This window comes from Silurus aristotelis (assembly GCF_946808225.1).
Source record: "Silurus aristotelis genome assembly, chromosome: 6".
In the NCBI taxonomy this organism is placed as follows: Eukaryota; Metazoa; Chordata; class Actinopteri; order Siluriformes; family Siluridae; genus Silurus; species Silurus aristotelis.
Window position 1 is genome coordinate 27920984 of NC_139579.1, and position 15331 is coordinate 27936314.

At 36.3% G+C, this 15331-nt stretch overlaps 1 protein-coding gene and 1 long non-coding RNA gene across 3 annotated transcripts in view; one reads left to right on the forward strand and one right to left on the reverse strand.

The window, feature by feature from the left end:
- The window catches only part of LOC310727961, a 222422-nt gene that overhangs the window by 61808 nt on the left and 145283 nt on the right, over nucleotides 1-15331 (reverse strand). The window lies entirely within an intron of this gene.
- Nucleotides 1-15331, forward strand: part of ryr2b (ryanodine receptor 2b (cardiac)) — a 97285-nt gene that overhangs the window by 51468 nt on the left and 30486 nt on the right. Inside the window, exons 69-82 of one of the 2 annotated variants that reach the window (XM_083544504.1) lie at nucleotides 1484-1576; nucleotides 2388-2558; nucleotides 3757-3807; nucleotides 4366-4446; nucleotides 4617-4729; nucleotides 6499-6595; nucleotides 6895-7022; nucleotides 7929-7980; nucleotides 8276-8326; nucleotides 8623-8722; nucleotides 9161-9240; nucleotides 10220-10296; nucleotides 14649-14722; nucleotides 14857-14937. In XM_083544504.1, the coding sequence (XP_083400630.1) occupies nucleotides 1484-1576; nucleotides 2388-2558; nucleotides 3757-3807; nucleotides 4366-4446; nucleotides 4617-4729; nucleotides 6499-6595; nucleotides 6895-7022; nucleotides 7929-7980; nucleotides 8276-8326; nucleotides 8623-8722; nucleotides 9161-9240; nucleotides 10220-10296; nucleotides 14649-14722; nucleotides 14857-14937 (1249 nt within the window). The remainder of the gene's footprint in view (nucleotides 1-1483; nucleotides 1577-2387; nucleotides 2559-3756; nucleotides 3808-4365; nucleotides 4447-4616; nucleotides 4730-6498; nucleotides 6596-6894; nucleotides 7023-7928; nucleotides 7981-8275; nucleotides 8327-8622; nucleotides 8723-9160; nucleotides 9241-10219; nucleotides 10297-14648; nucleotides 14723-14856; nucleotides 14938-15331) is intronic. The other variant, XM_083544505.1, reaches the window with a different exon arrangement.

Consider the following 15331-nt stretch of genomic DNA (forward strand, 5'->3'; position numbering starts at 1 on the left):
GTGCGTGTGTGTGTTTCATGTGATTTATAATGAATAATTGCTTTGATTTAAGTTTTTGCACGAATTCTTGAGAGACGTGTGGCGAGCTCAGAGCTCAAAGAGACTGTGTAGTTATGTGTTGTGTAAATGCAGATTAAAGGCATGAAAAACATTAAAAGCAAGACTTTTTGGAAATAACTTTTAAAATACCATTAGAATATTAAAAAGGAGTAGGTATATACAGTACACCAAATCCTGGATTTTAAACTGATTTTTTTGTGGTATATTGTTATAATTTTAAAAACTGTTTTATTTTCTTTACTTTACTGGCAGAAACATGCATCCACAAATTTAATATCTGCCCTTCAGTCTTTTTTTCATTTTGCGACTGTGTAAGGGAACAATATTAGTGCTAAATTAATCTGTTTGCATTAACATGCATTTATATATTTATTTTGAAAGACCCCACAGTTCTTATTCATTAAAGCAGACATGTAAAAAAAAAAAAGAAAAGCATCATTTTGCTGTCAAATGTTTGGAAAAACCTAGCCCTATATCTTTATGGGAGACACATGCTTGTTCCTTTTTGATTATATGCAACAAACTGAAAAATACTGTAATATATAATGTATGAAGATTTCCTTTGACCAGACAAATATATAAATGTACAGATGATAGAAAAATCCTTCCTTAGCCAAATATTCAGCTGAAATACTTTGTCATGCCTCTTGTTAAACCTGCCAAAGGTGTTCTTCACTACTTGTAAATTTATTTCTGACGTTGTGATCCAGTTCATCCCAGAGCAGTTCAATAGGATTTAGTTGCGGTGACTGGGCAGGCCATTTATTGATTGACACTCCAGCCCACTGTTTGCTCTGTAAATAAAGCTTACCGAGCTTGGATGTATGCTTTGGGTCATTGTATTGTTAAATGATGAAGTTGGCCCCAATTAGTTGAAGTCCAGACAGAACTGCATGGTGTTGAAGAATGAAAAAGAACATTTACATTTTTAGCATTTAGCAGATGCCCTTGTACAGCGCGATGTACAACAGTGCTTTGAGTCTCTATTAATGTATAAATCAAGACTGGTTTACTAGAATACAAACTTAAAATAATATCAGCCTAAACACTGTTGAAGGAATTATAGCATGCCATGTTTAAGCCATGTTGGTTCAGTACTCCTTTCCCTGCACTAAAACAACCCCAAACCATTAATCCTTCATGTTTCATTGTGGGGGTAAGACAGACGGCGGTGTGTTCTCTCCTATTCAGGAACATGCTTTTGTCTCAAAAATTTTAAAAGTCCAGGTTTTTCCAACCTTTTCACAGGCATTTGAAAGGTACAGTCCTTTATGGATGATGTTGCAAGTTTACATAGTACATAGTACATAATAATTCTGTAGTTGTTATTACATTTGCTTATATATTTATGTACTACACTGCTAGTGCACTGCTAGAAAATTTTAGCCTGAATTGAAATTTTGCTGTTCATTGTTTCCTGTAGAACTTTAAGTGGGAAGAGCAGAACTTTGTTGTGCAGAATGACATCAACAACTCAAGCTACCTGGTAGACATCATGAACAGCCAGGTGACAAAGGTGAGGTTGTCAGTATAAATGCAGGGAATTCCTGATCTGCAAAACCTTTCAAGATGAAAGATATTTATTGCAAAATTTACAGAGAACAGCTGTAAGAACAGCACTCATTCCCACTTAAATGGTTTGGAGGTCTACACTTTCTTTTTTGAGATTTCATATAGCAAATCCATAAAAGAAATAATCAGAAACAAGTTTCTGTATAAGGAGGGTTTTTCTTTTTTTTGATGATGATGATGATGTAATGTCTAAAACTGGCAAGATAGATATAAGAAGATCTACCTATTATAATTTTAACATTTTGTCTACTTTTTGCAAACGATAACTAATTATACTAATACATTTAAAATTACATACAAGAGAAATTACTTACAAAACAAGTAACATGTTTTTGTGAATATCTATTGAGCAGCATAGATGCTCAATTGTGTTGAGATCCTGTGAGTGTAAAGGTCATAGCATATGTTTGAATGTCATGGCACAATTTTTGTGCTTTTTCCTCATCAAACCATCAAGTAGTCGCTAGAGATTGAAGATGGGGGCGGGGTGATTAAAGATCAGACTCCGCCCAGCAAAAGTTAAACTATAAGATCAAATTATCCATTAGAAGTTCTTAATTTTGCAGTTAAGCCAGGATGAGTAACACCAAACCATGCTTGCAAAATAAACATGAATGTTTTTCTTCTTTTGATTTGTCACCTGAATGTAAATGTACTATAACTACAATAAATAAAATATTCACATTCTATATTGTATTTTAAGTTAATTTTACCAGGCAAAGTCTAACAGTATATTGCATATGAACAAATTGCAGAGAGTGTGTGAAGAAAACAGGAGGAAGGTGAAGAGGAGCAAAGATGAGCGGTACTCCACACACACTTCTCTTATCGTGGCCTCGCTGAAGAAGCTCCTATCTGTCGGTCTGAACCAGTGCTGTCAGAAAGACCGAGACCTCGTTACTCTCGCCAAGAACCGCTTCTCTGAGGTAGACTGTGACATGTCTTGAGAACTTATTGAATTATTCAGTGTTTATTCCGCAGTGCTGTTTAATTATACTCTCTGATTGGCCAGAAGGTGTTGAATTCTATAAACAGCAGCACCAAAGGTGGTTTCTGGCAGCAAGGCAGGTCACGACTTCCACAATTATTTCATTAAATGCAGTAATGAAATGTGTGTCTATTATTCTACAATCTCAGCAGAATAATAATATTTAGATACTTCTCTGAACTGTTATCACATAGTTGAAGGCACACAATCTCATAGGATGTATTTGCATTTGGTAGCATGAAACTTTGTCTTTATTTGAACTAGGAGACCCAAACCTTTTCCAGCATATAATTACATGGGTTGAAATAGAAGATATGTTTGACATGGGTCAGAGTAGACGTTCTTGAGCAGCCTGCTAAAGAGCTCTGACCTCAACGCTACTGGGATGAAATGGAACGCTGACCGAACCCCTGGCCTCTTCACCCTACAGCAGTACTTGACTTTACTTTATTCCCTTGTGACTGAATGAGCACAGACCTCCACAAGCACACTTTAATCTAGTGGAACCTCTTCCCAGAAGAGTGGAGGTTATTATAACAGCAAGTGGGAAGTAAATGTAGAATAAGATGCTTAGATTGCTCATAACAATGTTATGATCAGGTGTCCATAAATGTTGTCTATGTGCATGATGCATATATATATATATATATATATATATATATATATATATATATATATATATATATATATATATATATATATATATATATATATATATATATATATATATATATGTGACAAGGGCCAAATTGTGATGTTTAGACGACAGGGTCAGAGCATCTCCAAAACTGCAGCACTTGTAAGATGTTCCCGGTCTGCAGTAGTCAGTATATCTAGTCAGTATCTATCTATCAAAAGTGGACCAATAAGGGACCAGTGGTTAACCGGTGACGGGTACATGGGTGGTCGAGGCTTATTGATGACTGTGGGGAGCGAAGGCTGGACCTTGTGGTCTAATCCAGCAGACAATCTCCTGTAGCTCAAACTGCTGAAAAAGTCAATGCTGTTAATTCTCGACAGGTCAGCAATGTTTTGGCAGCTGAATGGGGACCAACACAATTTTAGGCAGGTGGCCATAATGTTGCAGCATGTCTATCGGTGTATATATTCATTTTAATGTCTTGTGTCTCTTACAGAAGGATACAGAGGAGGAAGTTAGAGCCTTCATCTGCATCAAACTTCAACAGGTAAACCTTAACCAAATATATATGCTATATATTAACACATTTTAAAGCTAATTATGATTACAATGATATACTGTATTTTTGTCTGTTTATTTATTTCATTTATACAGTTATGCCCCACCCTATTGTATGATTGTTCTTTCTTGCCATTGCTTTTTATAAGAAATGTTTTTTCATTATTTTTATATTAATTTCTGTTGTTGTTTTTTTAATATATAATATTTTTATGCATATGTATATAGTATTATAGTAGTATATTATATTACTTTCTCTTTTCTTTAATTTTCAATGTATCTCTTTATTTATATGTATGCAATTTATTATTCTTTTTCATTAATGCTTACAAACATTGTTTCCTAATTTCTTTCATTGCCTTATTTTTGTTTACTCTTTTTCCTGGAAATAAGTTTAATAATTCATAAACCATTGTTTTATGTATTGATTTATATACTGATCATCCTTATTGTCCTCCAGGGACAGTCCAGACTAAGCAAGAGGGATATTGAAACCCTCTCAATCTCTCAAAATCCCTTTAATTTTCTACTTCTACTCTCTCTATAGGTTTTTTTACACACTTTACTGGACGAACGTCGTGTAGAAAGGGTCTTGGCTGTGGCCCGTGTGCTTTTTTATCTAGATCAGGTACGGCAGATCTCTGTGTTTAATACTGAAAAAGACGATCAGAGATAAATAAAACGTGAAAAAAAAAATGTTCTTATTCGTTTTATGAGGTTATTCTTTATGGTGCCATTTAGTCGCCCTGATTATTTTTTTCAGTCATTTACACATTTGTGAATGTGTGTGTTGTGCAGGTGGAATCTCCTCAGGTCAGTAAGAGAGCTGTGTGGCAGAAATTGCTCTCTAAACAGAGGAAACGAGCTGTAGTGGCTTGCTTTAGGATGACTCCATTATACAACCTGCAACGGTAACGGGCGTTCACACACGTATCCATTCACACACTCATCCATTCACACACTTATATACAGAGTTATCTTGGTAACATGGTAACAATTGGGATTGGCTCATGAATAAAAAAATAATAAAAAAAATAAATGAATAAATAAAAAAGATTAATTTGACTGTGATGTACATGTAACAATAGTCCTTCTCCTTTATTGATAATGCACTTTACTGTGTTGTATATTAATTATGATGGCTTGACATTTACATTAATGGCATTCGGCAGACACTTAAATTATTCATACACCTGAGTATTCTAGGGTTAAGAGCCTTGCTTAAGGGCCCAGCAGCTAAATTCATGACCTTCCAATCAGTAAAGGGACTTTCCACTTCCCTAGACCTTCAAAAAAATTAGTCTTGCATTTAGATTTCCATCAGCAAACAGTTAGACATACAGACTTCATGATAAAACTGTAAAGAATTTCCTGGATACACAACTGCACATTTTGACCAAAGAGCACATGGTTAAAGAAGGAAATGATTTATAATCAGTTATAACACAGATAAAGACAGGTTCCTTTTTTAGTCTGGATTTTCTTAAGGATTCTTTCTCAGGGAGTTTTTTACTCACCACTGTTCACATTTGACTGTTTGTATTTATTAAAAAAAAATGTCTATCCTCAATTTACAGCATGTATTTCTGTAAAGCTGCTTTGTGACTGTTGTTGGAAACACTATACAATTATAATTGTGTAGGAAGAAACACATCCACCTTGCAGAATATTAAACTGTATAGTGTAAATGTTATATCCTCAACTATAATTTCCTGAACTTCACACCCTGAAGAGTCTTTTAATTAAATGTGTAGAAGTGTAAAAGTGTAGATAAGCAGATTGAGTTCCCATTAGCTTTTTGACCCATGACTTTTAAACCTTCAAATCAAATTACTGCCTCAGGTTAAACATCTACCACACTGTCAAAGTTTCCATTCAGGTTCAAATGTCTATGACAATAGCTACCACTGCTACTACTATTACAACTACAACTACCCTTACTACCTTTACTACTTTTACCACTGCAACTACTACTTCTACTACCACTTCTACTTCTACTACTACTACTACTACTACTACTACTACTACTACTACTACTACTACTACTACTACTATTACCACTACCACTTCTATTACCACTATGACTACTAATACTACTACTATTATCACCACCACTTTTATCATTACCACTACTACCACTTCTACTTCTACTACTACTACTACTATTACCACTACCACTTCTATTACCACTATGACTACTACTACTACTACTATCACCACCACTTTTATCATTACCACTACTACCACTGCTACTACTATTACCACTACCACATCTACTACCACTGTTGCTACTACCACTACTACCACTTCTACTATTACTATTACTACCACTGTGACTACTACTATCACTGCTCCTACTGCTACTACCACTGCTACTACTACTACCACTACCACTTCTACTACCACTTCTACTATAACTACTACTACTATTACCACTACCACTTCTACTATAACTACTACTACTACTACTATTACCACTACCACTTCTACTATAACTACTACTACTACTACTACTACTACTACCACTTCTATTTTTACTACCACTACCAATGCTACTACCATTACAACTACCACTACTACTACCACTTCTACTATTACTACTACTACTACTACTACTAATAATAATAATAATAATAATAATAATAATAATAATAATAATAAGCCTTGTGTGTTGATACAGACACCGGGCGGTGAATTTGTTCTTGCAGAGCTACAGGAAGATATGGGTGGAGGCAGAAGATGACTTGTATCAGGAGAAGCTTATTGAAGATCTATCTGTGAGTTTAAAACACACTCAATACCATCATGTTTGTGAACTGACTCTGTATGTCCATGTACTGTCAACAATATTTATTTTAAAAAATGAATACAATATGTTATTTATTCCCAAAAATGTATAATTGTACTGAGTAGCAGGGCTTTGATATTCCTGACTCAAAAACTACTTCAGGAAAAATTGGAAAACACATTTTGACATTAGTGCAGCCGGCCGTCTGCTGCTACACCAGGCTTGAAAAAAAACCTGCAGGCTTGGTTATTTGGCACTGATGCTCATAAAACTTTTATTTGATTACAGAAAGCAGGAGATAGAGAGAGTGCAGTGGAGGAAGAGAAACGAAGTGAGGGAAGAGCGAAAGGCAAAAAGATCGACCCTCTTCAGCAACTTATTAGTCTCTTCCACCAAAGCGCAATGACCGAAAGGAGGTGTGTTGACTGCTTCCTTGGCTGTGTGTGCACGTGTGCACGTGTGTGTGTGTGTGTGTGTGTGTGTGTGTGTGTGTGTGTGTGTGTGTGTGTGTGTGTGTGTGTGTGTGTGTGTGTGTGTGTGTGGGTAAAATGAAATGTGAGAAAATGTATTTGCTTTTATATTTGCTACAGTAACAGTGTCTTACCCTTATTTAATGAACTTTAAACTTATATTATTTAAAATGAAATCAGACAAAACCCTCAAAAACCCTTGATTCCACAATTTCTTCTAAATTAATATATTTTAATATTATTTAATAACACATTAATTCAATCAACTAATCAATCAACCATTCATCTATTTGTTTGTTCATTTGTTCCTTTGTTGGGTTATTCCTTTATTCAATCAGCCACTAAACTTGTAAATTTTTTGTAATTTTTTTGTCAAAAATTCATGTGATTCATTTCTTGACAGAAGTATCCGACTGAATTTAATCATTCATTTATGTAGTCATTCTATTTCTTCTTCTTATACATTCACTCCATCCATCCATCCATCCATCCATCCATCCATCCCTTCATCCATGCACCCATCCATCCATCCATCCATCCATCCATCCATCCATCCATCCATCCATCCATCCATCCCTTCATCCATCCACCCATTCATCCATTTCTTTTTTACTTTTAATTGTTTATACTTTTTTTATTTTCTTGTTAATTTATTCACAAAATCAACATTTTATTTATTAATTTATTTCTGAATTAATTATTTATCAATCCACGAATACAGCTGATTAAATCAGTCGCTTATTCACTAAGAGAAATTAGTTTTGGTTCATTTATTTGCTTTTTGTAAATCTTTTTTTTTTTATGTGTTTTCAGACATGTGGTTCAGTTTTTTTTCTCATTCTTTTTGTCCAGCAGGATTGTGGAAGACCCTCTATACCTGGCCTACACTGACATCATGGTTAAGGTAACACCCACCTGCATACTGACACGTCACAAAAGGACACTTGGAAAATCCAGTACATGTACAGTATAAGTCATTTAGAATGAGATCACTGTGTGTATATATATACATGTAAGTTTCATTTTCAGCTCACTGTAGATCAGAGTACATCTAATACTCCTGGGTTTTCAGCGTTAATTCAGCGTTCTTTTCAAATGATTGTAACTTCTATCCTAATCTTTTAAAACCTAAGAAGCTTATGATGATTGTAGTCAAGATATGACAGTTATAACTGTTTTTTTCACTAATCCTCATTAAGAGCTGCCAGGCTGAGGATGAGTATGCTCATGACAAGATGAAATCCTTTGAGGTGAGTGATGCAGAAGACTGAATAATACAAGTCAATTAAATGTTACATGTGAATTATGTATTATATTCCATGTTAACATTAAATTTGATTCATGTATCTTATGTGAAGCATGTGTTGTGTGATTCATGTAAGATATCAAATTAAGGAAAACTATGAAAATATAGTACTGCAATTTTTTTGATGTTTCGTGTTTTTGTGATCAAAAATAAAAAGCTTATTGATTTTGTTGATTGATTGGTTGATTGATTGACTGATTGGTTGTCTGATTGATTAATTGATTGATTGATTGGTTTAAGGAAAAAGAGCTGGAGAAACAGAGACTCTTGAACCAACAGGCCAGACTACACGATCGCGGAGCTGCAGAAATGGTTCTCCAGAGGCTCAGTGCCAGCAGAGGTAATTAATGAATTAGTATGTAAATAAATAAATATAGTTAAATGTTATGTGTATGTATGTATGTATGTATGTATGTATGTATGTATGTATGTATGTATGTATGTATGTATGTATGTATGTATGTATGTATGTGTATGTGTATCTTTGTACCTGTGTGTGTGTGTGTGTGTGTGTGTGTGTGTGTGTGTGTGTGTGTGTGTGTGTATGTATATATAATATATACATTTTTATTCATTCTTTTATTATCGATTCATTTATCCAACTACTAAATAAATAAATACATTTAATTAATTAGGTAATTATTTGTTGTTGTTGAAGGACATCCTTTGCCATGTAATAAGCAGAACGAACTTTTCACTCAGTTCCAGATTTATATTTTAATTTAAATTGTATTTAATTGTATTTATTTATTTATTTTTGCCTTTTATTTTATATTAGGTGTAATGGGGCCCTCAGTGGAATCCACTCTTACACTTGGCATTGCCATCCTTAACGGAGGAAACACAGCTGTGCAGCAGGTCATTCCACAGTAATATTTTATTTCAAAATAGTTTTTGAGTGTTTCATTTTAGTTATTTAATCACTTCTGTAAAATGTAATTACAACAATTTTTATGAAGGAATTTAGTTGTCATTTAAATAAAAATTAACATTAAAACAAATAGAAGAAACTAAATATTTATGTAAAAGTCAAGGTGACTGTAGATGTAAAGTTTTGCTTGAGTGTGTGATGAGCAAGTGGGTTGTAACAAAGCATGCAATGCGTTATGCACTGTAACAGTGTAAAAAATGTGCATCGTAGGAGTATGCAATCTTCCCACAGTTGTATTCTGCTGTTTTGATTATCCTATTGTATTTTGCTAATGATGTATATAATAGAATTACACTGTGTGAACACCAGATGTTCTAGTTGGCTTCAGCCAAGTGTTAAAATACAATGTATTGGAGGCACACTGATGCCCAATAGCTCGATAGCTCTGGACCCCAGTGACCAATAAATGGTATACATTATAGATTCCACAGGCACATTAGAACTGTGAAACCTACTGCAGAGCTTTTAAAAACATCACTCCCACACAACTGAGACCTGAGAAAGAGGCTTGAAAGATGGGCATTTTAGTCAAACAACTTATTATGTTTCAAACACTTTACTAGTTGAGATTTAAGTGTATTTACAGTTATTTAATCGCTCTGTTTTGTAATTACATGCACAATTATTGAATTCAGGTAAGAAGCATGCACATACTGTATATATATATATATATATATATATATATATATATAATATATATAGTTTTATACAGAGAAAAAAAACCCCAGCTTTTTATCATTTTACCAAATTTTGTAGAAAAATATTTGGAGAAATGTATCAAATTGTGAAAAACAGTATTATAAATCAAATAATACTATACCTAAAATGTATCGTTCCACCTCTTATGAGCATTTTATTTTCTCTCATATTGCATGTTTTTTTTTTTTTCTGTTTGGGTTCTGGTAGAAAATGTTGGACTATCTGAGAGAGAAAAGAGATGTGGGATTTTTTCACAGCCTGGCGAGCCTCATGCAGTCCTGCAGGTAGTGTCTCCATTACAGTCATATTTTAGAACACGTCAAACCCAAAGCCCACAGGCCAAAAACAGCCTGCTGTCTCGTTTCATTCAAGCTACGTGAACTCTCAAAACAATCATATTGAAACAGCACATTTTGTCTACAATTCACAGCAAACCTGTAGCCTAGCGATTTCCTGAGTTCTGCCTATGAGTTATTCTTCAATCTTCTTCTTAGTATTATACACTTCTTCTTCTTCTACTTTCGGCTGCTCCCATTAGGGGTCCCCACAGCGGATCATCCGTCTCCATACCACCCTGTCCTCTACATCTGCCTCTTTCACACCAACTACCTGCATGTCTTCCCTCACCACATCCATGAACCTCCTCCTTGGCCTTCCTCTTTTCCTCCTACCTGGTGGCTCCATCTTCAGCATTTTTCTACCAATATAATTCATGTCCCTTCTCTGCACATGTCCAAACCATCTCAATCTCGCCTCCCTCACCTTGTCACCAAAACATCCTACATGTGCTGTCCCTCTAATAAACTCATTTCTAATCTTGTCCATCCTCGTCACTCCCAACGAAAACCTTAACATCTTCAGCTCTGCTACCTCCAGCTCCACCTACTGTCTTTTACTCAATGCCACTGTCTCTAATCCATACAACATCGCAGGTCTCACCACAGACCTATAAACTTTCCCTTTCATTCTTGCAGATACCCTACTATCACAAATCACTCCTGTCACTCTTCTCCACCCACTCCACCCTGCCTGCACTCTTTTCTTTACTACCTGAACTCCTCCACCTTCTCCACCTCTTCTCCCTGCAACCGCATCACTCTACTGCCCTCCCTCTCATGCACACACATGTACTCTGTCTTACTCCTACTGACTTTCATTCCCCTTCTCTCAAGCGCATATCTCCACCTCTCCAGGCTCTTCTCAACCTGCTCTCTACTCTCACCACAAATCACAATATCATCTGCAAACATCATAGTCCAGGGAGACTCCTGTCTGACCTCATCCGTCAACCTGTCCATCACCACTGCAAACAGGAAAGGGCTCAGGGCCGATCCTTGATGCAGTCCAACCTTCACCCTGAACCAGTCTGTCGTACCTACTGCACACTTCACTGCCGTCACACTGTCCTCATACATGTCCTGCACCACCCTCACATACTTCTCTGACACACCTCACTTCCTCATACAATACCTCAACTCCTCTCTCGGCACCCTGTCGTACGCTTTCTCTAAATCCACAAATACACAATGCAGCTCCTTCTGTCCTTCTCTATACTTCTCCATCAACATCCTCAAAGCAAATAAGGCATCTGTGGTGCTCTTCCTCGGCATGAAACCATACTGTTGCTCACAGATGGTCACCTCTTCTCTCAGCCTGGCTTCCACTACTCTTTCCCATAACTTCATGGTGTGACTGATCAACTTAATTCCCCTGTAGTTACTGCAAGTCTGCACATTTCCCTTATGCTTAAAGATCGGTACCAGCACACTCCTTCTCCATTCCTCAGGCATTCTCTCCCCTTCCAGAATCCTGTTAAACAATCTGGTTAAAAACTCCACTGCCATCTCTCCTAAACATCTCCACGCTTCTACCGGTATGTCATCTGGTCCAACCGACTTTCCATTCTTCATCCTCTTAATCGCTGCTCTCACTTCCTCCTTACTAATCCTATCTACATCCTGCTTCACCAACTCCACATCCTCCAACCTTCTCTCTCTCTGATTTTCCTCATTCATCAGCTGCTCAAAGTACTCCCTCCATCTTCTCAACACACTCTTCTCATTAGTCAACACATTTCCCTCTCCATCCTTTATTGCTCTAACTTGCAGTACATCCTTCCCAGCTCGGTCCCTCTGCCTGGCCAATCACTATAAATCCTTTTCTCCTTCCTTAGTGTCCAACCTCTTATACAGCTCCTCATATGCCTTTTCCTTGGCTTTCGCCACATCCCTTTTAACCTGCTGCCGCATCTCCTTGTACTCCTGCCTACTTTTCTCATCACTCTGTCGATCCCACTTCTGTTTTGCCAACCTCTTTCCCCTAATGCTCTCCTGCACTTCCTCATTCCACCAACACGTCTCCTTGTCTTGCTTTCTATTTCCAGATGTCACACCAAGTACTTTTCTAGCTGCCTCCCTCATCACTCCTGCAGTAGTTGCCCAATCATCCGGCACCTCTTCACCACCACCAAGCTCCTGTCTGACCTCTTCCCTGAACCTCACACTACACTCTTCCTCCTTCAGTTTCCACCATCTTATTCTTCTTTCAATCCTTACTTTCCTTCTCTTCTTCTTCGCCTCCAAAACCATCCTACAGACCACCATCCGATGCTGTCTAGCTACACTGTCCCCCGCCAACACCTTACAGTCTCCAATCTCCTTCAGGTTGCATCTCCTACACAGAACATAATCCACCTGTGTGCACCTTCCTCCACTCTTATACGTCACCCTATGATCCTCCTTCTTCTTAAAATACATGTTCACCACTGCCATTTCCATCCTTTTAGCAAAATCTACAACCATCTGCCCTTCCACATTCCTCTCCTTAAAACCATACCTACCCATCACCTCCTCATCACCTCTGTTCCCTTCACCTACATGCCCATTAAAGTCTGCCACAATCACCAATCGTTCTTTCCTAGGTACACCATCTACCACTTCATCTAATTCACTCCAGAATCTTTCCTTCTCCTCCATCTCACAGCCAACTTGTGGAGCATAGGCACTGATGACATTTATTATCATCCCTTCAACCTCCACCTTCACGATCATCAACCTATCAGAAACTCTCTTCACCTCCACTACACTCTTACTGTACTCTTCCTTCAGAATCACCCCTACACCATTTCTCTTTCCATCCACACCATGATAAAACAGTTTAAACCCACCTCCAATGTTCCTGGCCTTACTCCCTTTCCACTTGGTCTCCTGAACACACAGCATATCTACCTTTCTCCTCTCCATCATATCAGCTATCTCTCTTCCTTTACCCGTCATAGTACCAACATTTAAAGTACCAACCCGAACCTCTACTCTCCTACACTGCTCCTTTTCCTGCCGTCTCTGTAGACGTCTTCCTCCTCTCCTCCTCCTCCTTCGGCCAACAGTAGCCCAATTTCCACCGGTACCTTGTCGGCTAACGATACCTGTGGCGGTTATACACTATTAGTATTATACACTAGATAAAGGTATTTAGACACCTGGCCAAAAGATTTATACTGTATGTGCTTTTGAAACTCCCATTTAGTCCCCATTTGCTGTTATAATAATCTCCACTTCTGGGACGATGTTCGACTAGATTTTGAATTGTGCTTGTGGAGATTTGTGCTCATTCAGCCACAAGGGTCAGGTAATGATGTAGGTGAGGTGAGGAGGCCTGGAGTGACTTCAGTAAGGTTTAGTTTAGAGCTTTATAGCAGGCCACTCAAGATCTTCCACCACGGTCTGTGTAAAACATATCTTCATGGAGCTGGCTTTGTGCGCAGGAGCATCGTCATGCTGGAACAGGCTTTGGTCTCCTCTACGCTTGTCCATGTAGTGTACATTTTTAATATTTTGGGAATGATAAAGGCTGCATGACTCCACAACTTGCACATCTATTCATCATATCCTAATATTTTAGATAAATTAAATTTAGAATTATGAGAGATGGACTAGCTCTGATGCTGCATTCTACTAAAGGTCATAACTCATCATCTCTGAGTAAGAAAAATCCCTTTTCAACCTAAAAATTTCAATTCAGGACCTTGTTTCTTTTAGCTCAGGGTTCAATGACATCAAATTCACATGGCTTCTCAGAACATGATCATTAAACAACCTTAAAACGAGAAATATTGCATTTGGAGCGTTTTTATTACCATCTTCATGCAATTTCTTTCCTGTTTCTGCCACCATGTCATGAAATCGACATTCCGCAAGTACCAATTAATAAATGAAAAAGTCTATGCAATCCCTATTAAATAAACTGTATATTATAGATATGCTTTAATTAGTATAATAAGAATGTTCTGTTTTGATTCTAAGCTATTAAACTATTGATAAATTTACCAATACATTAACAAATGATAGTTTCAATTTATTGTCCTTTAAAAGCTCAAAGTGCTTCTAAAGATACGCTTGTGTTTTACACCCCTTGCTACTATAATGCTGATGCTTTCCTTGTGTTTTATTACCTTGTTAAATAATCCTTCACAATTTCAATGACCTCTGATGTGCCCATTATATATATATATATATATATATATATATATATATATATATATATATATATATATATATATATATATACATATATATATATATATATATATATATATATATATATATATATATATATATATATATATTGAATTTTTCAGCGTTTTAGACCTGAATGCATTTGAGAGGCAGCTGAAAGCTGAGTGTCTAGGAACGGCAGCTGAAGGCAATGCAGGTACATCAAAATATAATATAAAAATATGAATATAGTCTTATGTTTTGTGCTACTGGATTGTTTTTTATATATATATATATATATATATATATATATATATATATATAATTTTTCTCTCTGTATCTGTTTATTAGGTGATAAGGTTATGGCAGATGAGCCACTCACGTGTGATCTCTTCCGCTTCCTCCAGTTGCTTTGTGAAGGACATAATGCAGGTGTTTATTCACACAATTGCACAATAAATCACCAGCAGCTCGACATCTCCCGGCCATTGTACCAAAGCAATAACTCAAAATCACACAGAGTCTTTGCCTCTTGTTTTGTTTTCCCTCCTGGTCTTTCATCTTTAGATATAAAGAATGAGTTTAGTCACTTTTGTACAATGGTTGACAAAGCCCTTGGCAAAAGCGGGAAAGAAATAATAATGATATGATTTTATATATATATATATATATATATATATATATATATATATATATATATATATATATATATATATATATATACACATGTGTATGTTGCAAATGTTTATAAATATATATGTATATATATATATATATATATATATATATATATATATATATATATATATATATATATATATATATA